Source organism: Xenopus laevis, chromosome 3S, assembly GCF_017654675.1.
Source record: "Xenopus laevis strain J_2021 chromosome 3S, Xenopus_laevis_v10.1, whole genome shotgun sequence".
Lineage (NCBI taxonomy): Eukaryota > Metazoa > Chordata > Amphibia > Anura > Pipidae > Xenopus > Xenopus laevis.
The window spans coordinates 39,125,744-39,153,722 of NC_054376.1; the positions used below are offsets into that span (position 1 = coordinate 39,125,744).

Here is a 27,979-nt window from a genome sequence, read left to right on the forward strand (position 1 = left end):
TCGCTAGCAAATTGACGCCTGCACCTGTGCACTGTGAATTGGCGATGTCCCTGCGGATGTGATTTCTGGTAAAAAGTCTCTAGCATTAGCCATTGTGCCCTTTAGTAAATCTGCCCCAATGTGTTCAGTTTTTATTAGGGGTACAGATATAAAGTATCAAAGCCACAATAGGGAGGGTAATAAAACAAACACTCTATGTGCGTGCGTTGATTACCCTAATTTCTGTTAGGCCAATAGTAATAGTAAACAATAATAATTTCTTTCCTTAAAAGGATTCATTTGCGAAATGCCTTGTCAAACCCTGAAAATATCATAAATCTTAATCTGTTTAAAACATTGTAATAAGACATGTCTTGATATTTTAATTTTTCCACTTATCACATGTTATAAAAACTGATCAATATCGCTTGTGCAATTTTAACTACAGGAGAAGACTGCAGCAGCTCCTAATAAATACTGAATACTTTCATGGTATTACAAAGACTGTCATTGATAAACCAACTTGTGCAACAGAGCAAAACAGTGTATATGAAATCATAGTGTAAAACAAAAGCCAAAATCTCTTATCTGTGACATAAGAGAGAACAGTAAAGCCAGTTCTAGGGATGAGCAAAGGGGACATTTGCCCCAGGTCAATATGCAGGTTGTATAACCACCATTGAAAAAAATAAAATAAGGTCTATACTTTTACACTAACAATATACACTAACAATATGCAGTATACCATTATGATTGGAGGTCTAGCAATATATTGGCCTGCTTTCTCTGTGAATGAATGCATTAGGTTGCTCAACAACATTTTCTTTCCTGTTAGTGTAAAAAAACATTTTCAAAATGAACGCTGCAGGTAATCTTGATCAGGTTCTTCTTCCTCATCAAGATAAACAATGACCACCTTGTTGTCATCAGAGACCAATGAACTTTGTTGGGCAATTCTCTGCACATGCACAGTTTTTTCAAATGCTGGTGTTTCCTTGAACGATAGCTTGTGGGTTTGGATTTCAGCTACATCCTGTGAGATGCCAGAAGTATCTTCTTCTCCATATCCACTTTCAGACACTTCCAGATCATCAGTTAATTCACTGTATGACTGACTTGTCCCTGGCAGTCTTTCAAAATTGCTAGAAGTGATGACTATTTCTCTCCCCTGGACATCTCCTTGGCCATTATGTTTTGTAGCAATTTGGGTTATATCCATCTGAAACGTAAAGGACTTTTCAGTTGGGCCTAGTTTAATGTGCTTGATAGATCCCTCACTCTCACTAGAATCTCCTGATGGTGACAAATCCCATGATTCACATGACTCTGACACAGGTCCTTCAAATATTACACTTTCGGAAGTCTTAGCTTCTTTGGCTCCAAGAATGATATCTGTGATAGATCTGTTTTCCACTTCCATTTGGGAACTGCCTTCCTGACTATTGATGTGTACGTTTGAAGAGATCGGTCCTTCAAATACATATGACTCTGAAACAGGTCCTTCAAATATTAGACTTTCAGAAGTCTGAGCTTTTTTGGCACCAAGAATAATATGTTTGATGGATCTGTTTTCTACTTCCATTTGGGAACTGCCTTCCTGACGACTGATATGAACATTTGAAGAGATTGGGCCTTCAAATACAATTTGCTCTTTGTTTGGACTTAATTTGATATGATGAACTAATGTGTTGACATTTGAATTCTCTTCTTCTTCAACCAACTTTCCAGAATCTGCTACCTTATATGGTTCTGAAACAAAACCTTGATGCTTAACTTGTGTAGCAACTTGGATTTTCTGAGAACCAAATCTATGTTCGGTAGGCATGATGTTCCCTTCAAGGCTATCTGTTTTTTGGTGGAGCTGAACTTTGGGCATAGCACCGTCAATTATGATTCCTTTAGCCATCCCTGTGTCCCTGGGATTTAATATATAATGTTTAATAGTTTTTATACCACCTGTAATAGTCTCTGTCTGATATATGCTTTCATTATTACTCTTCTGAGTCCTGGAATCTTCAATCTCTACAATATTATCATGGACATTCTTATGGCTGCTACTATCTTTGGGTAATTCTCCAAAGGCAAAGTCCTCTGTAGAACCACCGCTGCTTACTGTTTTGAAGATCGGTCCTTCAAAAACAATCTGCTCCACTGTATATGTTTCTGTTGGGCTTAATGTAATATGCCTTATTGGTCTACTGTAGTCTGCTGACTCTTCTGCACCTTTAGATATGTCTAGCTCAACAATATCCGACATTGGCCCTTCAGAAATGTTTTTTTCATCAAAGGTCATTTCCCTGGGCTCAAATTTTATATGGTGGATTGATCTATTGGTACTTATTGGAGATGTATTCTCTTCTGTGGCTTGCTCATACGTTTCTAGCTGAATGTGTTTTATAAATCTGCTCTCAGTGGATATTTGTTTATGGAGTAGCTTTACTTTTGTGCTAAAAGATCCATTTGTAGCGTTGTCAGTGTTATCTTTAGAAATAGAAGTAGCTCCCTCATTATCTATTTCACTGGTCAAGTGGTACCCAGACTTGGTAGCAGATTCATTCATGAATATTGAGTATTCCCCTTTGGTTTTCTCCAGCAAGGTTGCTACAACTTCCTCACTCATGCTGTCTCCTAATAAACCCTGTGTATCTAGCTTATCTGCATCAACGGTTTGTGATAAGTTGATTTCTGCTACAATGGTAACCATGCTAGTATCTGTGGGTTGCTCTACCTTTTTAATATCTATTGCTAAACTGCTGTCTTGAGCTTTCTGTTCTTCAGCTAATGATGACAGTTCAACGACAATGTTTTCAGGAAGGCTCCCTTGTAGACATTCTAGGGTTCCTTTCAACTGTTGTTGTGGATGTTTGATGTCTTTTGAAAACAGGCCTATAATTGATGACTGAAATTCATGAGGGATTTTTATTTCTTTTTCAATAACAAAAGTCTCAGTTTTTGGCTGTTGTTGTGACTCAATCCTATGTTCCTTGTCATCATCCAAAATATCATGAACAATTGTTTCTGACTCATTGCTTCCGGCATATCTGATAAATTCACTTAAAGCCTTTTGTCCCTGGGATCCTTGTAAAAATGCATCTTGCCAGGAATACTTTACATGGGAGTCTTCTATGTGAATCTGGCCTCGCAAAGTTTCCTGATCTTCATCTTGTACTAAAGGGATATCATCTGGGACAGATACAAAGTAATTTGTCTCTTCATCTTCATCCCCACCCTCTGTGACTTCTTCCGCATGACGTTGAACTTGAGTTTCACTCTGCAGATCATCTGCTTTCACAGGATCTTGAGGTTTGTCATAGAAACATGCTGACTCTGTTGCTTGTATATTATCCTCTACTTCTTCTACATGAAATGGTGTTATAAAATCAGTTTTTTCTGTGACAAAAGCCCCTGTGGATTCCTCTATTATCTCAACATTAAAAGAAACCCCTGATCGAACTTTCAGCTCATTCTGAATCATAATTTTAATCCAATCGTCTACTCCTTTCCCTTCTCCAATAATAGTTTCTGTCTCTTTTTGTTTTTGCTCATCTTCTACAGCATTGGTGGCTGCTCTTGCAACACCCTCCTGTATTCTCTGATAAGAGCTACTATTCCAGAGGTCTGTAAGGTCAGGTTCATCCAAAAAGTCTACTTCCTCTTTGGTTTTAGTTTCTACGAAAATCTTAGTTTTCACAGAGCCATCGCTGGCCTGCTCTTTCTTTTCTACATATGTAACATTAGCATCATCTAAACCAGATGATTGACCAAAGTGCTTGATTATACCTTCTACAACAGAGTTCTTGGTCAAGTCCTCAGCTGAGGTTATGTCTTCTTCTGACTCCCCAGTTTTAACTGGTTCAGCCCCTTTATCTAGTGATGTGTGAGGTTCGATATTTCTATGATGGGCTTGTTTGTCCACATATGTTTGTTCTGTGTTCATGATGATTTCAGTTTCCCCTGTACACTCCATGCTGTACTTATACTGATTTTCCTCTCTTTTGCTGACTTCATATTGCATAGGAATTTCAAGTACAGCTTCTGCAATCTCTGGCTTTCCTCTAAATATGTAAATATTCTTCTTTTGGACAGAGTGGCTTGCATCCAGAGTTTCCCCTTGTGCTATGTTTCTATCTGCATCTTCTTCACTTTCCAATTCTTCCCTTCTTTTTTTGGCTTGCTCACTTTTCTTTCTTTCCTTCTTTACTGATGGCTCCTGTATGTTAGGTTCTATAGTGTCCACATATGTTTGTTCTGTGTTTATGGTGATTTCAGTTTCCCCTGTACCCTCTATGCTGTTCTTAGATTGATTTTCCTCTCCTTTGCTGACTTCATATTGCATAGGAATTTCAAGTACAGCTTCTGCAATCTCTGGCTTTCCTCTATATATGTAAATATTCTTCTTTTGGACAGAGTGGCTTGCCTCAAGAGTTTCCCCTTGTGCTATGTTTCTATCTGCATTTTCTTTACTCTCCAATTCTTCCCTTCTTTTTTGGGCTTGCTCGCTTTTCTTTCTTTCCTTCTTGAATGGTGGCTCCTGTATTTTAGGTTCTATAGTGTCCACATATGTTTGTTCTGTGTTTATGGTGATTTCAGTTTCCCCTGTACCCTCCATGCTGTACTTATACTGATTTTCCTCTCTTTTGCTGACTTCATATTGCATAGGAATTTCAAGTACAGCTTCTGGAATCTCTGGCTTTCCTCTAAATATGTAAATATTCTTCTTTTGGACAGAGTGGCTTGCATCCAGAGTTTCCCCTTGTGCTATGTTTCTATCTACTTCTTCTTTACTCTCCAATTCTTCCCTTCTTTTTTGGGCTTGCTCTCTTTTCTTTCTTTCCTTCTTGACTGGTGGCTCCTGTATTTTAGGTTCTATAGTGTCCACATATGTTTGTTCTGTGTTCATGATGATTTCAGTTTCCCCTTTACCCTCCAGGCTGTTCTTAAACTGATTTTCCTCTCTTTTGCTGACTTCATATTGCATAGGAATTTCAAGTACAGCTTCTTCAATCTCTGGCTTTCCTCTAAATATGTAAATATTCTTCTTTTGGACAGAGTGGCTTGCCTCCAGAGTTTCCCCTGGTGCTATGTTTCTATCTGCATCTTCTTCACTTTCCAATTCTTCCCTTCTTTTTTGGGCTTGCTCACTTTTCTTTCTTTCCTTCTTGACTGATGGCTCCTCTATTTTAGGTTCTATAGTGTCCACATATGTTTGTTCTGTGTTTATGGTGATTTCAGTTTCCCCTGTACCCTCCATGCTGTACTTATACTGATTTTCCTCTCTTTTGCTGACTTCATATTGCATAGGAATTTCAAGTACAGCTTCTGGGATCTCTGGCTTTCCTCTAAATATGTAAATATTCTTCTTTTGGACAGAGTGGCTTGCATCCAGAGTTTCCCCTTGTGCTATGTTTCTATCTGCATCGTCTTTACTTTCCAATCCATCCCTTCTTTTTTGCGCTTGCTCTATTTTCTTTCTTTCCTTCTTGACTGGTGGCTCCTGTATTTTAGGTTCTATAGTGTCCACATATGTTTGTTCTGTGTTCATGATGATTTCAGTTTCCCCTTTACCCTCCAGGCTGTTCTTAAACTGATTTTCCTCTATTTTGCTGACTTCATATTGCATAGGAATTTCAAGTACAGCTTCTGGAATCTCTGGCTTTCCTCTAAATATGTAAATATTCTTCTTTTGGACAGAGTGGCTTGCCTCCAGTGTTTCCCCTTGTGCTATGTTTCTATCTGCATCGTCTTTACTTTCCAATTCTTCCCTTCTTTTTCGGGCTTGCTCGCTTTTCTTTCTTTCCTTCTTGACTGGTGGCTCCGGTATTTTAGGTTCTATAGTGTCCACATATGTTTGTTCTGTGTTTATGGTGATTTCAGTTTCCCCTTTACCCTCCATGCTATTCTTAAATTGATTTTCCTCTCTTTTGCTGACTTCATATTGCATAGGAATTTCAAGTACAGTTTCTTCAATCTCTGGCTTTCCTCTAAATATGTAAATATTCTTCTTTTGGACAGAGTGGCTTGCATCCAGAGTTTCCCCTTGTGCTATGTTTCTATCTGCATCTTCTTCACCTTCAAATTCTTCCTTTCTTTTTTGGGCTTGCTCACTTTTCTTTCTTTCCTTCTTGACTGGTGGCTCCTGTATTTTAGGTTCTATAGTGTCCACATATGTTTGTTCTGTGTTTATGGTGATTTCAGTTTCCCCTGTACCCTCCATGCTGTTCTTATACTGATTTTCCTCTCTTTTGCTGACTTCATATTGCATAGGAATTTCAAGTACAGCTTCTTCAACCTCTGGCTTTCCTCTAAATATGTAAATATTCTTCTTTTGGACAGAGTGGCTTGCATCCAGAGTTTCCCCTTGTGCTATGTTTCTATCTGCTTCTTCTTTACTCTCCAATTCTTCCCTTCTTTTTTGGGCTTGCTCTCTTTTCTTTCTTTCCTTCTTTACTGGTGGCTCCTGTATTTTAGGTTCTATAGTGTCCACATATGTTTGTTCTGTGTTCATGATGACTTCAGTTTCCCCTGTACCCTCCAGGCTGTTCTTAAATTGATTTCCCTCTCTTTTGCTGACTTCATATTGCATAGGAATTTCAAGTACAGCTTCTGGAATCTGTGGCTTTCCTCTAAAAATGTAAATATTCTTCTTTTGGACAGAGTGGCTTGCCTCCAGAGTTTCCCCTTGTGCTAAGTTTCTATCTGCATCTTCTTTACTTTCCAATTCTTCCCTTCTTTTTTGGGCTTGTTTACTTTTCTTTCTTTCCTTCTTGACTGGTGGCTCCTGTATTTTAGGTTCTATAGTGTCCACATATGTTTGTTCTGTGTTTATGGTGATTTCAGTTTCCCCTGTACCCTCCATGCTGTACTTATACTGATTTTCCTCTCTTTTGCTGACTTCATATTGCATAGGAATTTCAAGTACAGCTTCTGGAATCTCTGGCTTTCCTCTAAATATGTAAATATTCTTCTTTTGGACAGAGTGGCTTGCCTCAAGAGTTTCCCCTTGTGCTATGTTTCTATCTGCATCGTCTTTACTTTCCAATCCATCCCTTCTTTTTTGGGCTTGCTCTCTTTTCTTTCTTTCCTTCTTGACTGGTGGCTCCGGTATTTTAGGTTCTATCGTGTCCACATATGTTTGTTCTGTGTTTATGGTGATTTCAGTTTCCCCTGTACCCTCCATGCTGTTCTTATACTGATTTTCCTCTCTTTTGCTGACTTCATATTGCATAGGAATTTCAAGTACAGCTTCTGGAATCTCTGGCTTTCCTCTAAATATGTAAATATTCTTCTTTTGGACGGAGTGGCTTGCCTCCAGAGTTTCCCCTTGTGCTATGTTTCTATCTGCATCGTCTTTACTTTCCAATTCTTCCCTTCTTTTTCGGGCTTGCTCACTTTTCTTTCTTTCCTTCTTGACTGGTGGCTCCTGTATTTTAGGTTCTATAGTGTCCACATATGTTTGTTCTGTGTTTATGGTGATTTCAGTTTCCCCTGTACCCTCCATGCTGTTCTTAAATTGATTTTCCTCTCTTTTGCTGACTTCATATTGCATAGGAATTTCAAGTACAGCTTCTTCAATGTCTGGCTTTCCTCTAAATATGTGAATATTCTTCTTTTGGACAGAGTGGCTTGCATCCAGAGTTTCCCCTTGTGCTATGTTTCTATCTGCATCTTCTTCACCTTCCAATTCTTCCTTTCTTTTTTGGGCTTGCTCACTTTTCTTTCTTTCCTTCTTGACTGATGGCTCCTGTATTTTAGGTGCTATAGTGTCCACATATGTTTGTTCTGTGTTTATGGTGATTTCAGTTTCCTTTGTACCCTCCATGCTGTTCTTAAATTGATTTTCCTCTCTTGTGCTGACTTCATATTGCATAGGAATTTCAAGTACAGCTTCTGGAATCTCTGGCTTTCCTCTAAATATGTAAATATTCTTCTTTTGGACAGAGTGGCTTGCCTCCAGAGTTTCCCCTTGTGCTATGTTTCTATCTGCATCGTCTTTACTTTCCAATTCTTCCCTTATTTTTCGGGCTTGCTCACTTTTCTTTCTTTCCTTCTTGACTGGTGGCTCCGGTATTTTAGGTTCTATAGTGTCCACATATGTTTGTTCTGTGTTTATGGTGATTTCAGTTTCCCCTGTACCCTCCATGTTGTTCTTAAATTGATTTTCCTCTCTTTTGCTGACTTCATATTGCATAGGAATTTCAAGTACAGCTTCTTCAATCTCTGGCTTTCCTCTAAATATGTAAATATTCTTCTTTTGGACAGAGTGGCTTGCATCCAGAGTTTCCCCTTGTGCTATGTTTCTATCTGCATCTTCTTCACCTTCCAATTCTTCCTTTCTTTTTTGGGCTTGCTCACTTTTCTTTCTTTCCTTCTTGACTGATGGCTCCTGTATTTTAGGTTCTATAGTGTCCACATATGTTTGTTCTGTGTTTATGGTGATTTCAGTTTCCCCTGTACCCTCCAGGCTGTTCTTAAATTGATTTTCCTCTCTTTTGCTGACTTCATATTGCATAGGAATTTCAAGTACAGCTTCTTTAATCTCTGGCTTTCCTCTAAATATGTAAATATTCTTCTTTTGGACAGAGTGGCTTGCATCCAGAGTTTCCTTGTGTGCTATGTTTCTATCTGCATCTTCTTTACTTTCCAATTCTTCCCTTCTTTTTTGGGCTTGCTCACTTTTCTTTCTTTCCTTCTTGACTGGTGGCTCCTGTATTTTAGGTTCTATAGTGTCCACATATGTTTGTTCTGTGTTTATGGTGATTTCAGTTTCCCCTGTACCCTCCAGGCTGTTCTTAAATTGATTTTCCTCTCTTTTGCTGACTTCATATTGCATAGGAATTTCAAGTACAGCTTCTGGAATCTCTGGCTTCCCTCTAAAAATGTAAAAAAAATTCTTTTGGACAGAGTGGCTTGCATCCAGAGTTTCCCCTTGTGCTATGTTTCCATCTGCATCTTCTTCACTTTCCAATTCTTCCCTTCTTTTTTGGGCTTGTTCACTTTTCTTTCTTTCCTTCTTGACTGGTGGCTCCTGTATTTTAGGTTCTATAGTGTCCACATATGTTTGTTCTGTGTTTATGGTGATTTCAGTTTCCCCTGTACCCTCCATGCTGTCCTTATACTGATTTTCCTCTCTTTTGCTGACTTCATATTGCATAGGAATTTCAAGTACAGCTTCTTCAATCTCTGGCTTTCCTCTAAATATGTAAATATTCTTCTTTTGGACGGAGTGGCTTGCATCCAGAGTTTCCCCTTGTGCTATGTTTCTATCTGCATTTTCTTTACTCTCCAATTCTTCCCTTTTTTGTTGGGCTTTCTCGATTTTCTTCCTTTCCTTCTTGACTGGTGGCTCCTGTATTTTAGGTTCTATAGTGTCCACATATGTTTGTTCTGTGTTTATGGTGATTTCAGTTTCCCCTGTACCCTCCATGCTGTTCTTAAATTGATTTTCCTCTCTTTTGCTGACTTCATATTGCATAGGAATTTCAAGTACAGCTTCTGGAATCTCTGGCTTTCCTCTAAATATGTAAATATTCTTCTTTTGGACAGAGTGGCTTGCATCCAGTGTTTCCCCTTGTGCTATGTTTCTATCTGCATCTTCTTTACTTTCCAATTCTTCCCTTCTTTTTTGGGCTTGCTCACTTTTCTTTCTTTCCTTCTTGACTGATGGCTCCTGTATTTTAGGTTCTATAGTGTCCACAAATGTTTGTTCTGTGTTTATGGTGATTTCAGTTTCCCCTGTACCCTCCAGGCTGTTCTTAAATTGATTTTCCTCTCTTTTGCTTACTTCATATTGCATAGGAATTTCATGTACAGCTTCTTCAATCTCTGGATTTCCTCTAAATATGTAAATATTCTTCTTTTGGTCAGAGTGGCTTGCATCCAGAGTTTGCCCTTGTGCTATGTTTCTATCTGTATTTTCTTTACTCTCCAATTCTTCCCTTTTTTGTTGGGCTTGCTCGATTTTCTTCCGTTCTTTCTTGACTGGTGGCTCCTGTATTTTAGTTTCTATAGTGTCCACATATGTTTGTTCTGTGTTCATGATGATTTCAGTTTCCTCTGTACCCTCCATGCTGTTCTTAAATTGATTTTCCTCTCTTTTGCTGACTTCATATTGCATAGGAATTTCAAGTACAGCTTCTGGAATCTCTGGCTTTCCTCTAAATATGTAAATATTCTTCTTTTGGACAGAGTGGCTTGCATCCAGTGTTTCCCCTTGTGCTATGTTTCTATCTGCATCTTCTTCACTTTCCAATTCTTCCCTTCTTTTTTGGGCTTGCTCACTGTTCTTTCTTTCCTTCTTGACTGATGGCTCCTGTATTTTAGGTTCTATAGTGTCCACATATGTTTGTTCTGTGTTTATGGTGATTTCAGTTTCCCCTGTACCCTCCATGCTGTTCTTAAATTGATTTTCCTCTCTTTTGCTGACTTCATATTGCATAGGAATTTCAAGCACAGCTTCTGCAATCTCTGGCTTTCCTCTAAATATGTAAATATTCTTCTTTTGGACTGAGTGGCTTGCATCCAGAGTTTCCCCTTGTGCTATGTTTCTATCTGCATTATCTTTACTCTCCAATTCTTCCCTTCTTTTTTGGGCTAGCTCGCTTTTCTTTCTTTCCTTCTTGACTGGTGGCTCCTGTATTTTAGGTTCTATAGTGTCCACATATGTTTGTTCTGTGTTTATGGTGATTTCAGTTTCCCCTGTACCCTCCAGGCTGTTCTTATACTGATTTTCCTCTCTTTTGCTTACTTCATATTGCATAGGAATTTCAAGTACAGCTTCTTCAGTCTCTGGCTTTCCTCTAAATATGTAAATATTCTTCTTTTGGACTGAGTGGCTTGCATCCAGAGTTTCCCCTTGTGCTATGTTTCTATCTGTATTATCTTTACTCTCCAATTCTTCCCTTCTTTTTTGGGATTGCTCGCTTTTCTTTCTTTCCTTCTTGACTGGTGGCTCCGGTATTTTAGGTTCTATAGTGTCCACATATGTTTGTTCTGTGTTCATGATGATTTCAGTTTCCCCTGTACCCTCCAGGCTGTTCTTAAATTGATTTTCCTCTCTTTTGCTGACTTCATATTGCATAGGAATTTCAAGTACAGCTTCTGGAATCTCTGGCTTCCCTCTAAAAATGTAAAAAAATTTATTTTGGACAGAGTGGCTTGCATCCAGAGTTTCCCCTTGTGCTATGTTTCTATCTGCATCTTCTTTACTTTCCAATCCTTCCCTTCTTTTTTGGGCTTGCTCGCTTTTCTTTCTTTCCTTCTTGACTGGTGGCTCCGGTATTTTAGGTTCTATAGTGTCCACATATGTTAGTTCTGTGTTTATGGTGATTTCAGTTTCCCCTGTACCCTCCATGCTGTTCTTAAATTGATTTTCCTCTCTTTTGCTGACTTCATATTGCATAGGAATTTCAAGTACAGCTTCTTCAATCTCTGGCTTTCCTCTAAATATGTAAATATTCTTCTTTTGGACAGAGTGGCTTGCCTCCAGAGTTTCCCCTTGTGCTATGTTTCTATCTGCATCTTCTTTACTCTCAAATTCCTCCCTTCTTTTTTGGGCTTGCTCACTTTTCTTTCTTTCCTTCTTGACTGGTGGCTCCTGTATTTTAGATTCTATAGTGTCATTATTTTCTGTGGATTCTGTAACACTTGTAACAACACTTTTTGCTTCTTTTTGCTCTATTATTGGCATATTGAATTCTAAACCAGATTTTTCTCCTCCAATTGATTTTGTTGTTTTCCTTTCATCTACTAGTTTCTTTCCATCCAACAATTTGGATTCAAAAGTATTCAGTAAACGTGATTCATTTAGTTTGCTCTCAAATGTGGTGTTAATTTGGTATTTGTGGATTTCTGCAGGCTGTGGCTTTGTGATGATACTGGGTTTGGAATAATTCACCTGCTCTTGACTTATCTGTTGATTAACACTTCCAGAATGGATTGAAGATCGTGACCTTATAGAGTGATCTGGAGGATTAATGTTCTTAGAGATGTCTTTGTTTCGTATGAATTCATATCTTGGGTAAAAGTGTTTGTCCCACCTGCTGCTTTTATCTGGGGAGGTATAAAACCTACTTGTCTTCCCAATATCAATAGGCTGTGTATTTATCCGCATTTGTGGTACTTTTGGTGGCTGAAATCGATGGATATTGGAGGATATTGAAGTTGTTCTTATATCTTTACTAGTTCTGCTTAGTGGTAAATCTTTTTTCTCTTCTCCCCTTTTGATGCCAGAATATCTTTGTGGTTGGTCAAAATAAGTTGTAATGTACCCTAAAATGGGATAAAATGAAAATAAATAAATAAATATATCATTTATACTTTTAAAGTGATCAAAGTTAAGGTTGGAATCACAAAATATAGCAAAAATGTACACAATAAATTTGATTAGTAATGTATAGACACCTTTATAATTATGCCACTGTGCTTATAGGAGAAGGAAAGCTACAGAGGCATTTATTGCCAATAGATTAGCTGCAATAGTGCAAGCTAGAATGTTATATTTATTCTGTAGAATGTTATTCCATACCTGAGTAAAAAGCTCTAGAAGCTCTCTGTTTGTTTAGGATAGCAGCTGCAGTATTAGCTTGGTGTGATATCACTGCCTGAGTCTGTCCCTGCTCACTTATAGCTCTGGGCTCAGATTACAGCAGAGAAGGGGGGGGGGAGAGGAGCAAACTGAGCATGCTCACGCCCGGGGCAAGAAGGTTTAAGCTGAAAACAGGAAGTCTGATACAGAAGTCCATGTGTACAAAATAGAAGGAAAGAAATGCTGTGTTTCTTTTGACAGAGGACTCAGCGCAGCACTACTTTGACGGTTCACTGGTATATTTAGGTGGACTTTTCTGAGGCTTACTTAGTTAACCTTTCCTTCTCCTTTAAATAGACACCACAGCCTTCCACAGCACTTCTTTACAAAGTGATCATTGCCTACCAGTGTAACGCTGAGCCTTTTTCCAAAAGTATATCCTGAAGCTGTTGCTGACCTCTGACTGATTCCTGGACTCCCTTCTCGTGACTTCTCCTGTTGACCTCTACCTGTTCTCACAGTTTAAGATCCTCTGCTGCCTGCCCTGACTCTCAGCCCATCCTTTGACTATGATTCCTGCCTAGTGTATTGGTACCTTGCCTGGAAGTGTATCAGTATGTGTGCTGTAACTTTTTGTTATTTTGTACACTGCACATTGGTAAGGACCTGCCTACTGTCTCTGCCAAAAGGCCGCTCCTGGTAATATTAAGAGCATAGTTTCCAGTGTTTAAAAAAAAAAAAAAACCTGAAATTTTCTAGTGCAAGAGAGTGCAACTGCGCTTTTTAAAAAAATTCTTTTAACCAGAATTCTATTACAATGGGGTTCATACAATTTAGCATCCATTTTTAGTTATTCCAGGGTATTCTTTCATCAATATGTGAGTTTTTGTTTGTAATTCATCAGGACAGGCCAAAGGGGTGCATTGGATTTCCCTGGAAGTTCAAACAAGCACGTATGGATGTAAGTACCTTGATGGATAGCAGAAATGTGTGCTCCATTTTATGTAATATTTGTGCTATGCACCTGCTTAGTACCTAAACGTAACAATGTTTTGCAGCGTACAGCCTTAGGACAGCCATATACTGGTTGATGAGTATCAATACTCATAAATGTCCAATTCACCAGAACAGATGGATTATAGCATTGTATTTTTCTGTTTGTTCCGGCCAGCTTGTGCACCATAAACTGGCAGATATGGTGTATTCGCAGATCAAGTTTTTCAGCATGTCCAGTCAATGACCCTACATATCTATGGAATGTCATGTATGACCAGCTTTGCCTGAGGTGCCATTGTCTTTTCAGCAGGCTGACCACAAGCCTCTTATCACTTTTCACTGTCCCGCTGTTGTTTAATATTCCCATTTCAGGTTTCTGTAGTAGCTGTAATATAATTTCATTGAGGATGACTGGCCCAACAGGGCTGTAAATTGCACTCTCCACTGTAGGGTCAGTTCTAGATATTTATCAGCCTGTATAGAGAGAGTCCACAAATATATGACAGTATAGCTATTTTCTGTACCAAAAAAAGTTCTGCAGAAAACTTTAAGAGCATAAATATACTTTAAATAAGGTGCAGGCACTGCAGATATTCTGGTAAACAGTGGTTCTTAGCAGGCCTACCTGCGGGTCTGTTTTTCACTGACTGATCAATCCAGGTAAAGGTTCCCTTTTGGCTTTCTGCCTCCAGCAAAGCCCTGTTTGGAAAGAGAAATAAAATACTAGAGTCAGACATCCAAACAAATGACACCAAGGCAATTTGATGGCAGTTAAGAGTCTAAGCCTAAGGAGTTACACTGAAGAAGCCATATCAAATATTACAACAGCCTCATGGAATGAAGGAGGTCCTTCTGACCACTCCCCAGACCCACCAAACCTAGCCCATTTGCGGTAAACCTTGTGCCTTGGCCCTGGCCGACAATATGATAAGCAATATGGTCGTGTATGTTGCCAGATAGACATAGAACAGCAGCAACACGTTTTCCATACCTTACTAGGAAGCAAGCAGGGTGCAGATAAGGGGCTAGCAATATTACATCTTACAACTTAAGCAATACCAGTTACTTAAAGGAACAGTACCATCAAAGAATGAAAATGTTTTAAAGTAATAAAAATATAATGCAGTGTTGCCCTGCACTGGTAAAACTGTTGTGTTTGCTTCAGAAACACTACTATTGTTTATATAAATAAGCTGCTGTGTAGCAAAGGGGGCAGCCATTCAAAGGAGAAACGGTTCAGGTTAAACAGCAGATAACAGATAAGCTCTGTAGAACATAATGTTATCTGTTATCCACTATTTAAGCTGTGACATATAGCCTTTTTGAAATTTCCACCCTTTTTACACAGCAGCTTGTTTATATGAACTATAATAGTGTTTCTGAAGCAAACATATCAGTTTTACCAGTGCAGGGCAACACTACATGATATTTTCATTACTTTAAAACACTTTTTTTGGTGTTTCTGTTCCTTTAAGAAAAACCTAGAGCAGTATCCTTAGGAAGAAGAGCTGATTTTACGGGTCTTTCTTATGGGAAGTTTGCTTTGCATTTAGTCTATGGAACATGTTCATGTGTGCCCACTTCTATGTAGAATGATGAATTCATTGTGGCAGCAGCAAACATAATGGTGTTGGCAAGCAGCGTATACAGCCCATCATGTCTGCTATTTGGTTGGAGAGTCACTCCAGTTGAATCCTCCAGACCTTATTATTTTGGTTGCTGTTCTAAAACTCTCTTTCAAATTACCAGACTAATAGGTTAATGTAATAAAAAGGTGCAGTTTGCGCCCAGTCTAGTAACCCATAGCAACCTATTAACAGGTAGCAGTTTTGCTGGTCAACCGAAAACCAAGTTTATGGGTGACATTTTTTTTGTTTCTGGAGCTTCCACCTGCCTGTTGATATTAGTAAATCCCTAGAATAAATATTTAAATCATGATAGGGCCAGATGCACCTAACAGCAAATGAGACAGTCAGCTAAGTGTAAAGTCCATGTGCAGATGATGCAGAGTCTCTTGGAGCTGTTAGATAAACATTTGATCTGTCTCTAAAGCAATAGAGAATATTATATATAATAGCCAATGATAGGAGAGAGTACTGAGCACCAGGAATGATTACGCTAAGAATAAAACTCACAGCAACAGAGGAATCAAAATAAAAGTTTGCTCATACTTTGCCCCACCCGTGGAAAAGGTGAGAATGGGCTTTCCTGTAACTGCTAATAATTTTGAAAAGTAGAAAATAAATGTAAATTGTAAAAATGCTCAGAGGAGGGCTTGAGTAAGTTTACAACAATTAATTTTTTATGCTGACATCCCTTTTAGAAGAACACTTGTTTACAAATTCAGCTTGGAAATAAATAATAATAATAATAATAATAATAATAATAATAATAATAAATACACACATGCAACATGAAAAACAGGTAAAGAATTGTCCTTATATATTGCACAAGTGATGTCATATGTATGGCATGGATCACTGAATTTTATGTTTTCTAAGAAAAAAAACTTACAATCATGGACCAATTTACTAATGCTTCAGCCTTTGGGCTCAAGCATGTGACTACTAAAACCACACTTAAGTTTCTAAACTCTTGCATAGTTTCCTTGGCACCAGTCTACAGCCTTGTGCATTTATATGGTCATGGAACTTCTTGTTGGCGTATTATTCTATATTTTACAATAAAGGTGGATCATTCCTTATATCAAGTCCAGCAGGGAGTACTCCTATATGGCCCAAAACTTTTTTTTACCTAATTCCAACAAAGCTTAAAATGGAAAAATCATATTATCTAAAACATTTTTTTTTTCACTGAAATCCTTAATGATGATATGACAGTGAACATAGGACTGTAAGGTAAGATGTACCTGTATGTGGCCACTTCCAGGCTCAGGCCAGTTTTTAGTTTCATGAGCTCATGATAATCCTGAAGTCGGTCAGTGATGGTCACTGTAACGGTTTGTTTCTCTTGCTCCAGCTCCTCTATAATGATCTGGGAAATCAAATCACAACAATTAATTGTTTTACTTCTGCAGCAATATAACTTTTATGGTAAAATCCAGTATCACTTGAGCAGCAAAATCAGAGCTGAAATCAGGGTGGCAGAATGTACTGTGTATCCTACAGCTGTATTATCCTAAAATCCTGGGAAATGGAGACAATACCATTTTGCTGCCAGTTGCTGGTGTTTGTAGTAGCTATAGTCCCTGTTCACATGACATACTCGGCTTCTGGTACATACCTTCTGGTGAGTACCTATACTAAATGGACTATTATTATTGTTATTACAGGTATAGGGCCTGTTATGCAGAAAGCTTGGGACCTGGGACCTGGGGTTTTACAGATAAGGGGTCTTTCCGTTATATGAATCTCCATACCTTAAGTTTACTAAAAACAAGGGATTTTTCCAGGATTCAGCCAGGATTTGGCCTTTTTCCGCAGGATTTGGATTCGGACTAATCCAAGTGCCTGGCCGAACCAAATCCCAATCCTAAAAATCAACGGACTTTTCATTATGCAACAAAAAAGTAAAACATTTTTACCACCACACCCTCAGCACGCAGTTATCGTTTGCCCCTTGATTCGAATTGGGTTTAGTATTCGCCAAATCTTTTGCGACAAATTGTTTTGGCACCAATTGGGATTAATAGTTAGTTGGGATCAACTAGAAGGTGCTGTTTTATTATGACAGAGAAAAAGAAAATCATTTTTTAAAATTGTAATTATTTGATTAAAATGGAGTCTTTATGAGATGGCCATCTCAGAATTCGGGTTTCTGGATAATGGATCCTATAGCTGTATTATTAACATGTTTATAAAGAGCCAACATCTTACACAGTACCGTAATATATAATATGTATCTGACGTTTAGTTTGTTTAGAATAACAGAAGCAACTGGGTTGATTATGAAAGTACTTGCACACACTGGTGCCATTATCAGTCAAAGATATATATGCAAATATGTACCACATGACAGTCTGAGACAGGTTTTGGTTATAGATAAGGACTTAAAAAGACACTGTGTACTGAGACATGACTGGAGTCTTTTCCCTACAACACAGACACACAGGGTTATCCTACATGCAGCCTCCGGCCAACGTTCAACTATGGCTGTGGATTTAACCAGTTGTTATAGGGTAACAACTAAAGGCTGTGGGTAGCATAGCTCTAAGAAAAAATGTTTCACCATCTTAAAAAAATGATCTATACCTGCAGCCACCTTCCAGTATATATAGAAACATGTATGAGGGATATACAGTATATCTTTACTTTATAGATATCTTTACTTTCCCTCTGCATACTTCTTTTGCTGAACACATCCAGGAGAAGATAAAACAAGGTATGATCTAAGGCAGGGGTGCCCAAAATGTAGATCGGGATCTACCAGTAGACCTTTAGCTGGTGATCAGTATATCTCAAGACAATGTCAACAAACACCTAGACTTAATTACCCTCCTGTTTAATTATATTCATTCAGATATTTATTACGTTAAGGTCACATTAGGAATAGTTGTTAAATGTAGCAATATAAATTCTCTCATAAATCAATATAATATGTAAGAAATATTTTCCATGGAACAGAATGTGAACAATGCTTTTATGGATGTAGATCATAATGGAACAACATCACTAAGAGTAGACCCCGCATTAGTTAAGTATGGGCCCTCCTGAGCTGAGGGAAGGGGGTTGTTGTTGTTGGGGCAATGGCCCAGGGGGATGTTGTGGGTGACCCTGCACTCATTAAACTCTTTCATAGGGTCCCTGTAACATTTGCTTCTCTAAGGAATGGTTACACTTAGCGTCCAACCACTTCTCCTCTAATACAGAGGTCTACCTCCACCTCAGGTCCTTCAGCAGATCCCTCTGTTGTTATGGTATAAAAGCTGAGCACATGTTTAATCCCCATTTATGCACCAAGGAACCCAGGAACTGCTAGCTACCCTTGGGCCGATATGGAAACCTTCCTTCCCATAGGGTATAATTAACTGACTGGGGACTTTCTGAGCAGTAAAGGAGCTAACCACATGACTTTCACACAGATGTAAAAAAAGGGAAAGTTGTGCTCACCAACAATGTTCATTAAATCATTATGCGGGTGATCCCAGTATTGGCCAATAAAAGGGCAACCATGTTGGAACTTTAAACCTTGAAAGCAAGTAAGTTACAGGTAAAACGTAGTCCCTGTGTAAAATGTAGAATGCAGCAATATAATTTTTAATGAATCAGATGAAAGTGAGTGTAGGACTGACCATACCAGGGATGACTTTGATGTTGTTGGCCAACTTATATATATTGCAATATATGGATAAAGTGGAGGGCATTTTATAGTAGCTTAAGGCACAAAATGTCTCAATGTCTTAAACATATTGATAAAGGGATTGAGTGAAGAGGACCTCTTGTATTTGTCCCATACAGATGTATACATTAAGCCATCAGCGATAAATGTCTCTGCTGAGTGCAACTTTTCTTGCCTTCAAGTGGCCTGCCCTCCTGCCTGCATCAACATTCGAAACCGGGGCAAAAATTCTGGCCCTGACCTACAGTTGGTAACGAGGGCCCTACTTAATAGAACTTACAATCTAAATGAACAAGCCATGCTTTTCACGTTTAAGTGAACCAAACATGTTAAAAAAAGAACCTCTTTGATTTACCACCACATCCAAATGTTAAATACTATGCTTCATTTTTCTCCCTCAAACAAATTAGAGTAATTCATGTTTTCTTTCTGGACTTAGTGTAAAAAACTGCTTTATGCTCAGTTACAGATCAAATATGTGTCAGGGATATGTAAATCATTGCAGAAATGTGATCTGTTTTATTCCTTTTCCCTGGCTCCTGCTCTGTAAACTGTTCCATGTAGCAGGAAATTACATAACTGGTTATTTATCCTGGTGATGTCATTCCCTAAGGATGTGATCAGGGGCGATTCTAGCCATTATGCCGCCTGAGGCGGCCTTCTTTTGCCGCCCCCGCCCCTCCCCACGGCACTCACCTGTAGATCGCTGGAGAGGGCAGGCGCAGTCCATGTCGCTTAGTGCAGAGAGTGCAATCGCTCTCTCTGCACAAGAAGAGCCGAATTTCCGGGTTGAAAACGGGAAATTCGGCTATTAGTTACCAGGAGCGGCATTTTTGCTGCCCCTGGCAACTAGGGGGTGCTGCCGCCTGAGGCGAGTAGCTCAACTTGCCTCATTGGTGGAGCACCCCTGGATGTGATGTCATACCTTGGCAGTGGCCATGTCAGTCAAGCAGTGGAGGTGTTAACACAGTAGCTCCATGTGCAACTTTGCAAGGAAAGTGTTAATTTTACGAGGCTTTATCATGAGCCCTGGGCTTTCCCATCTGGGCTGTGTAGAGGGGGAGACACTAGAAAACTAGAGGCAAATTAAAGAATATATTAGTGAATTGTGAACAATGGTTCACTAACAGTGGGGCTGGCCCAAAATAGAGGAAGGGGGAGCCAAATTGTTAGGCAGTTATGCTGAAAAAACCTCCAAACCTCTAAAAAATACAAATGGAAACTAAGGTTCGGTTTATGATGACACAAATGGGCAGGGAAGCATTGGCTCATAGAAATTTAGCAACAACCTAATTTCTCCTGCGCAATAGTGAGATCCGCGTTGTACTTTTATGCACCGTCTTATGGTGAATCAATATAAAGCAGAGGGAACTATACAGAAAGCAGACACTGTAGTTGCAGTGGTGGGGGGGGGGGGCAGGAGATTAAGGCCATAATTAAAGAGCAATTTTAAAATATCCAAATGCTTTGGGGCCCTAAATAGAAATTGCTCTGGGGCCCTGTAGCAACTAGTTACACCACTGAAGGAAATCAACATGTAGTGTATAGGTGTAAGGGAGCACCCACCGGAAAAGAGGAAGCCCCATTATGTCCCATCGAACCTGGAGGATCACTAGATGAATAAATCCCACAAGTCCTCCCCCCCTATATTTGTAACCTTAAAACAAACCTACCATTGGTACTGTCTGTGCAGCAGTCCAAAGCAAACCATTAATGCTTAGTTACTGCAATCCTAGCAATACGCACCATTAAAGTAAAAAATTCATTCTATGGGGTCCGTTTACTAAAGCGCGGTAAAAATAGGTACACAAAATACAGACAAATTAACGCCGAATATGTTTTCACCAGTTTACTAATCTGCGGTAAATATAAATTTGAGAATTTTATGCGCAAGAACAAGTGTTTGCCAGTTATCGCATTTGCTGAAAATAACGCTACGTACACATTAACGCCTGGTTTACTAAACAGCGAAATGTGCAAAAGACAACATTTACGCAAGAATATTCACAAAATTTTAACACCACCTATGTAGTGGCGAAAAAAGTATTTTTTCGCCAGAAAATTCTCAAGGGGCAGGAAATATCCCATAATACTGTTTTTTTTTACCCATCATTCTTTGCTGACAGGAGAGAGATCTGTAGCTATTGCTGACAGGATGTTTTGGCTTCTGCTTCTATCTGTTGCAACAGCAGCAGTTTCAGCTCAGAGGCGTATTATTGGCTGCAGCATCACAGTCCAAGGATTCATCAGCCTCTACGCTTTTTTGGTTTCATTGTGATTGGCTACATTAAACTGTGTATTTCTATGAAGCAAAGAGATTGACTGGTATGATTTCTTGTTCATATGATTCTATTGGCAGAAGGGTTTATATGATGCAGACATGTTTGATTGGTGTTACTGGTAATGTTGTTGGATGGTATAATCATCAGTCAATAAAGTTTATGAGTTTTAAAGATGCATTTCTGGCAATAAATGTCACAGTTAAAATTGCCATAATAACCACCATAAAACAAGACTATTTTATAGCATAAATATTCGCAAAATGTAATTTGTCGCCAGACAATTCGCAACTCGCTTAAACATACTGCTAACGTAAGCTGGTTCCTTAACGTAGTTACCGCAAGTGATCGCAATGACTTCTGAGCGCATCGCTGTTTAGTAAACTTAGTCGCTGCAAATATTCTGGCGAAAAAAATATTCGCAGCGATAACATGCGGAAACTTAAAGTCAAATTTAACGCACTTTCGGAAATGGACCCCATTGCCTGATATTTTTATAGGTAAGAGTAATCTTCCGGTTATTTACCCATTGTGTATATATTATTGTCTGCACTGAAAATCCCATCTCTGTTTATACTGTATGTACCAATAAATAAGTGAGAGAGCTGCCGTATTGCTTTCAATTGCCTGAGCATGATCTGTTTATGACACACCAGGGTGCTCATACTTTACATGGAATACAAATGCATTGGCAAGCTTTATTTATGGCAGTTAATTTATATATATATATATATATATATATATATATATATATATATATATATATATTGAAATGTGTAAGGAAGGAATGTGCCGTGGACACGATTAGCAGCGTTACAGGGGATGTCTGTTTATCATTTGGAATAATGTGGAAAATAGAACAGTTCTACAGTATTGCTTGCAGTGTATGAAGTGTTTTACTTCTAGTTCTGCAGCCGTTCAGTTTGGAATCTATTTGGCTGAGAGCCCAGCAGCCAGGCACTTATATGAATGAAGGACATGAAAATGATGAGCGCGGAACAGAAAAACACATTTCTCAATAAAAATCACTAATAGATACATATAATTATTATTCTGCTTTCAGGTTGTTATTGTCACATTCACGAGTAGCCGTTTGTATTTCAGGTAACATAGATCAGAGAAATCAAGGACCAGCTGCTGAATTTCTTGGATTATTCTTAACGTAAAGCTGAACATTCTTGTACTGATTGAGGGTACTAAGCCCAGAGCAGACCCTCCAGGTATTGCTGTAGTTCAAAGGCCCACTGTCAGGGAATGCTGGAGGTTAAAGTAAATATAAGCCTGCAAATTATTTTGGTGTTTGAGGGGTGAATTGGGTATAGGACTTATTATCCAGAATGCTTGGGACCCAGGGTTTTCCAGATAAGGGGTCTTTCTGTAATATGAATCTCCATACCTTAAGTTTACTAAAAAAATAAAATCAGGATTCGGTTCAGGATTTAGCCTATTTCAGCAGTATTCAGATTTGGACTAATCCAGCATACCTCTCAACTGTCCCGTTTTTAGAGGGACAGTCCCTCTTTTGAAAGCTAAACACGCAGTCCCGTTTTTCTCTGCACTGAACAGCCAGAAAAAGAAACAATGTTTCTAACTTAATTAGCTTTTGGCAGAGAGCCCAGAACAGCCAAAGCAGCAGATAAGATACTTTTGTAACAATTTAGAGATAAGCAAATACGTAATTGTAACAATATAAGATAACAGGTTCCTTGGGAGAAGTTAGACTCACAGCTTAGGGTCTGGCCACACGGGCAGATTCTGGGAGATTAGTCGCCAAGCGACAAACCTCCTCTTCTTCGTGTTGACTAATCTCCCAGATCTGCCTTCCGCCGGCTAAAATGTTAGTCGCCTGGGGGCAAGCACACAGACCACTTCAATTTCCGAAGTCGCCAGAAGTTTCCTCGTGAGGCAATTACAGGCGACTTTGGAAAACGAAGCGTTCCGTGTGCCTGTCCCCAGGCGATTAACCTTTTAGCTGGCGGAAGGCGGAGGAAGGCAGATCGGGGAGATTACTCGCCGCGAAGAAGAGGAGATTTGTCACTTGGCGACTAATCTCCCCGAATCTACCTGTGTGGCCAGACCCTTAAAGGGCAATCCACCTTCATTAGCAAAACTGTAATAACTGAAAAAAAACACAGAAATATGTTCAAACTTTCATAACCTGCCAAATTTTGTAAAATGAACATGGTCAATAGGAGGTGTGGCCACAAAAATGGGTGTAATAAAAAGAATTTCACAGTGCCCTCTTTTTATTTCCAAAATGTTGGGAGGTATGATCCAAGTGTCTCGCCAAACCCGATCCAAATCCTTAAATTCAAGTGACTTTTTATCACACAACAAAAAAGTATACATTTTCCGGATAAGGAGTATTTCCATAATTTGGATATCTACTAAAAAGTCATTTAAACAGTAATTGTTTTTCCACCAGTAAGGCTTAATATAATTATATCTTAGTTGGTGATCAAATACAAGGTACTGTTTTAATATCACAGAGAAAAGGGAATTTTTTTTAAAAAAAATATTGAATTAATTGATAAAATCGAGTCTGTGAGAGATGGCCTTTCCCTAATTCGGAGCTTTGAGGGTAACAGGGTTCTGGATAATGAATTCCATACCTGTATAAGTATAAATGATGCTGGGTGTACAAGGTCAGACACCGAGGCCAAGGTTGATATTGGTTTACAAAAGCTCTAGGGTGGAGAAGGGGCCCATTGTATGTGCATTATGGCACAGGTGTGATTGTATACTGGTAAAATTAAAAATTAAAACACATTGGAACTTATCAGTGGACTAAAAGGAGTGTCACACTGAGCCATAAGCCTCATGCCCTTGGTTATCAAACCCACATCTTCTTTCTCATCAGCCTCAGGGCCGGCCTTAGGCCTATTGGACCAATTGGGCGAAATAGGGCCCCGCACCTCTGGGGGCCCCGCACCACAGGGCAGCACAGATAATATTTCCCTCAGCACATGATGCTGCCTGGCCTGCCCCCAACTTTGAGAGTCCAGCCCATCCCCAAATCCATAGGTCCAGCCCACCCCCAACTCTGATAAGCCAGCCTGCCCCCAACTCTCATAGGCCCAGCTTTCCTCCATCTTGATAGGCCCTGCCTGCCCCCAATCCAACCAAGCCTGCTCCCAAGCTGAATCGGCCCAGCCTGCCCCAAACTAATTGGCCCAGTCCACTCTCCTATTTCCTCCCTCTCTCTCTTACCCTGTGTGCCCCTATTATGTGCCCCTATTTCATCCCTCTCACTCTCTTACCTTGTCTGCCCCTTTCCTTTCTATTTTGTGCCTGTATGCCCTTATTTTCCTAAATACTTGGTGTGTCAGTAGCCAGCAACACTTTGTCTAGGGGCCCCGCTAACATGGTCCCAATTGGGCCCCACATTTGATAGGATCAGCCCTGATCAGCCTAGTCACAAACCAAAGCCTATTGGCTCCTAGCAATATTTTATTTTGTTTGGCACAAGCCTACATGTTGTTCCCTGTGTAGCACAACAGCAGGAGGGAGTGATAGCAGGTATCCATTCTCAGCCCGGTGACTCAGCTGACTATTTATGAAGTGTTGGCTAACCAAGAACATTGCATTAGGGACTTTGTTTACCGCAGGACAATGCCATGGAGACACACTAATACTGAGTGTGGGTCATTTATATTGATGCTAAGGCAGGCAGCAATAAGATTCCAACAAGTCCTCAGCATACAAATCAAGGACTTTTCCAGGGGCTGGGATTGCACATGTCGATAGCAGAGGGGGCATGGGAAAGTATGTCCCCCAATTTAATCTTTACAGTGCCATGGTTGGGTATTTAATCTATGCTGCATGTTGCCATCTAAAGAAAAGCACAGCACACATTAAACAGTGGACTGGAAGTGCCGTAGATACAGTACTAGCACTATGATCTTTTTACGCTGTATATTCTATAGTTGGCACTGAAAGAGTTAGAGTTTGGAATTGAAATGGCTGTTTGGGCCGACCTTACCCTAGCAACTAGAAAATGGTTTGGTGGAAGGTCGGCCACAGGGATGTCCACAAAATAAAAAGAGGGGCAAAAAAGTTGCCGCGCTTAGCGGGGCAAATTGTTTTTGGCCACGCCCATTTTTGTGCCCCCCTCCTAATTACCATGTTCATTTTACAAAATTTGGCAGGTTATGAAAGTTTAAACATATTTCTGTTTTTCCCCCCCAGTTATTACAGTTCTGCTAATGAAAGTGCATTGCCCTTTAAACTGTGAGCCTAACTTTTCCCAAGGGACCTGTTATCTTATATTGTTACAATTACTTATTTGCTTATCTAGAATTTGTTACAAAAGTATGGCTGTTCTGGGCTCTCTGCCAAAAGCCAATTGAGTTTGAAACATTGTTTCTTTTTCTGGCTGTTCAGTGCAGAGAAAAACGGGACTTTCCAGTAAAAATGCGGGACTGCAGGTTGAGCTGTCAAAAGAGGGACTGTCCCACAATGAGACAGTTGGGAGGTATGCGTCCAATCTGCGGCCCTCCAGCAATGGCTGAATAATACCCTAACGGCAATAAGAATAATAGAAGCTGAATGAATTGGCTGCAGTGGTGTAATTACCGGGGGAGCAGTGGGTACAACTGCACCTGGGCACATTACCACACACCTAGGCCCAAAGTTAAGCAGTAGCCGGCAGCACATTCCCATGGGGGGCAGTCTAGGGGGGCCGGGTCCAGTTCTGGTACAAGTGTTTTTGGTCCCTTAGTTACACCACTGACTGCCGCACTTATGCAGCATTGTAAATAGCGTGTAACCACCGAGGTACAGTCCATTGCTGGATGCTACATAAAGACTGCACTGATATTAGGCCTCTAACCTAAATGACTCCCACTGGAATGACCAAATGATTGGCACTGCAGTCCGCAGCAGAGTGTTAAATTATAAGGCGACCGCTCCATAATAAACTCCAGCTTTCAGCTATGTGGTCTCTGACCGTAAGTGCAGATTCCTCAGGAGTGAGGATGAGAGTATAGGGGACAGAGCAGCAGTGTATTGTTGGGACGGGCCATAATTTGTTTCATATATCTGGTTTCATTTTAAGCCAATAAAAGTAGCGCACTGCTTGCCCTGGCACATACAGCTTATTTCTTACAGGGGATCACATCCCATAATTCAGGAGGATTAATGTTTTATGGGAAACTATTATTAACTGACACAAGTAATATGTGGAGCCCTGCCTGGCAATCCAGAAACACTAGGCTCGGAGCTACTGCACACATCTGGATTTATATGTGTTAAGGCAATGAAGGAATTCTGCCTGCCCCTTCAGACTTTTATTGCCCCTGACAAAAGAAAAAACAAAATATTTTATAATAAGGGTGAGCCTTGCCTTGCTGTGGGCCTCCTGTTCACTATGCATGTAAGTTTCCTATAATGTGAGATGGAGCCAAACATGCATATTTCTAGTACAGGTATGAGACATGTTATCCAGAATGCTCGGGACCTGGGGTCTTCCGGATAATGGATCTTTCCGTAATTTGGATCTTCTCGTCTACTAGAAAATCCTTTTTCAGTTAAATAAACTGTCTGGTTTTGCTTCCAATAAGGATTAATTTTATCTTAGTTGGGATCAAGTACAAGCTACTGTTTTATTATAACAGAGGAAAAGGAAATTATTTTGAAAAATGTGGATTTCCGGATAATGGATCCCATACCTGTATAAGACTCTCCTCTCATACAGGGTTGGCTGAGCTGAGTATATGTTTAGCACTATTATGATCTTCAACAAGTACCCCAATCTCTATGCCATATATACCCCTGCAAACTTCACCTGTCATTGGCTTCTGGCGGAGGCATTTTTACAACAGCTAACAGCAGGGATAGAAGTGTATATCAAAAAGCACTCCAGGTGCTGTAAGAGTTGGATGTAGGGATGCATTGGACTACCTGTAAATAACCTCTCCATACAACTTCTTATAGAAAACCTACCCCAAGCCCCCTCTGCTGCCACTTCACAGGTTGGACCTTGGGAGTTATTCCTAGACTCACCTGATATTCCTCCATTTCTAGCATGTACTTCTCCTTCATCCTGAGCAGCTCTTTCTCCAGCATCTTCCTCATTCTCATCAGCTCCTCGTGTTCCCTTCGGAGCTCCACCACTTTCACCCCTTGTGCTCTGGCCTCCTCCTCTGCCTCTTGTCTGCTCTGCTCGCTCAGTATCACGTAGCTCTCCAGCTCCTCAATCTTCTTTAGATATAGCAAGAAAGTTTCCTTCCAAGATTCTGAAAGCTCCAGTGAGAAGCTCTGCACATCCTGCATGCTCAGCCTGGGGTGCACAGTCTCTTGCATAGCGATGGTCATGGGCACAGTTAGTGCTCTCTCTCTCAGCAGCACCAGTTCCTCATGTTGTGAGCCACGGAGCATGTGGCACTCCTGTAGAAGGCGGTTGTAGAGCTCCTCTAGGGCTGCCTGACCCTTTCTAGCTTGCTGAAGATCTTGATTGTACTGGACAAGCTGCTGGTCAATGCGTAACCGCATGGCTCTTACTTGGTCCCACAGCTCCTGGAGGGACTGAAGCTCCTGCCATAGGTTTTCCCTCTGGATCTCTGCTTCACACTTCTGTACAGTAAGCTCCTCCACTTTCCTCCTCAACTCTGCTATCTCTGCCTCGTACCCGTGTGCCCATTCTCTGCCTCTCTCCACCCGAAGTGTCTGGATCTCTCCCACTAGCAGCTTGTTTTCTGCCTCCAGTTGCCTCACCCGGGACAGGTACTGATCCAATCGACTGTTTAATTCCCGAAGTTCGGCTTTCTCATCACCAAATGTTCTTCTCATAGACAACATCTTTCTGAGAGTTATATGCTTATTCCCATTAAAACAAAAATAAATTCTCCCTGCCCAAGCACAGCCTCTCCAGCACACTTCTTGGTGCCTGGTTCCTAAATGTTCC

At 40.0% G+C, this 27,979-nt stretch overlaps 1 protein-coding gene across 1 annotated transcript; it reads right to left on the reverse strand.

Moving 5' to 3' along the window:
• Positions 1–27,957, reverse strand: synm.S (synemin S homeolog). Its single transcript, XM_041587755.1, has 5 exons — positions 27,079–27,957; positions 16,368–16,492; positions 14,124–14,197; positions 6,347–12,246; positions 1–6,025 (listed from the first exon to the last, which is right to left on the reverse strand). Exons 1-5 carry the CDS (start codon positions 27,871–27,873, stop codon positions 830–832), a joined length of 12,090 nt encoding a protein of 4,029 aa, XP_041443689.1. The 5' UTR covers positions 27,874–27,957; the 3' UTR covers positions 1–829.
• Positions 27,958–27,979: the final 22 nt, after the last annotated feature.

Bases quoted from the DNA above. Each gene is read 5' to 3' on its own strand.
- synm.S (XM_041587755.1), bottom strand. From the start codon at position 27,873: ATGTTGTCTATGAGAAGAACATTTGGTGATGAGAAAGCCGAACTTCGG. The intron at 14,198-16,367 runs GTACATCTTACC...CTTTCCAAACAG, and splicing joins CTGGAAGTGGCCACATACAG to GGCTTTGCTGGAGGCAGAAA. The intron at 12,247-14,123 runs GTAGGCCTGCTA...ATCCCATTTTAG, and splicing joins AGTGAAAAACAGACCCGCAG to GGTACATTACAACTTATTTT.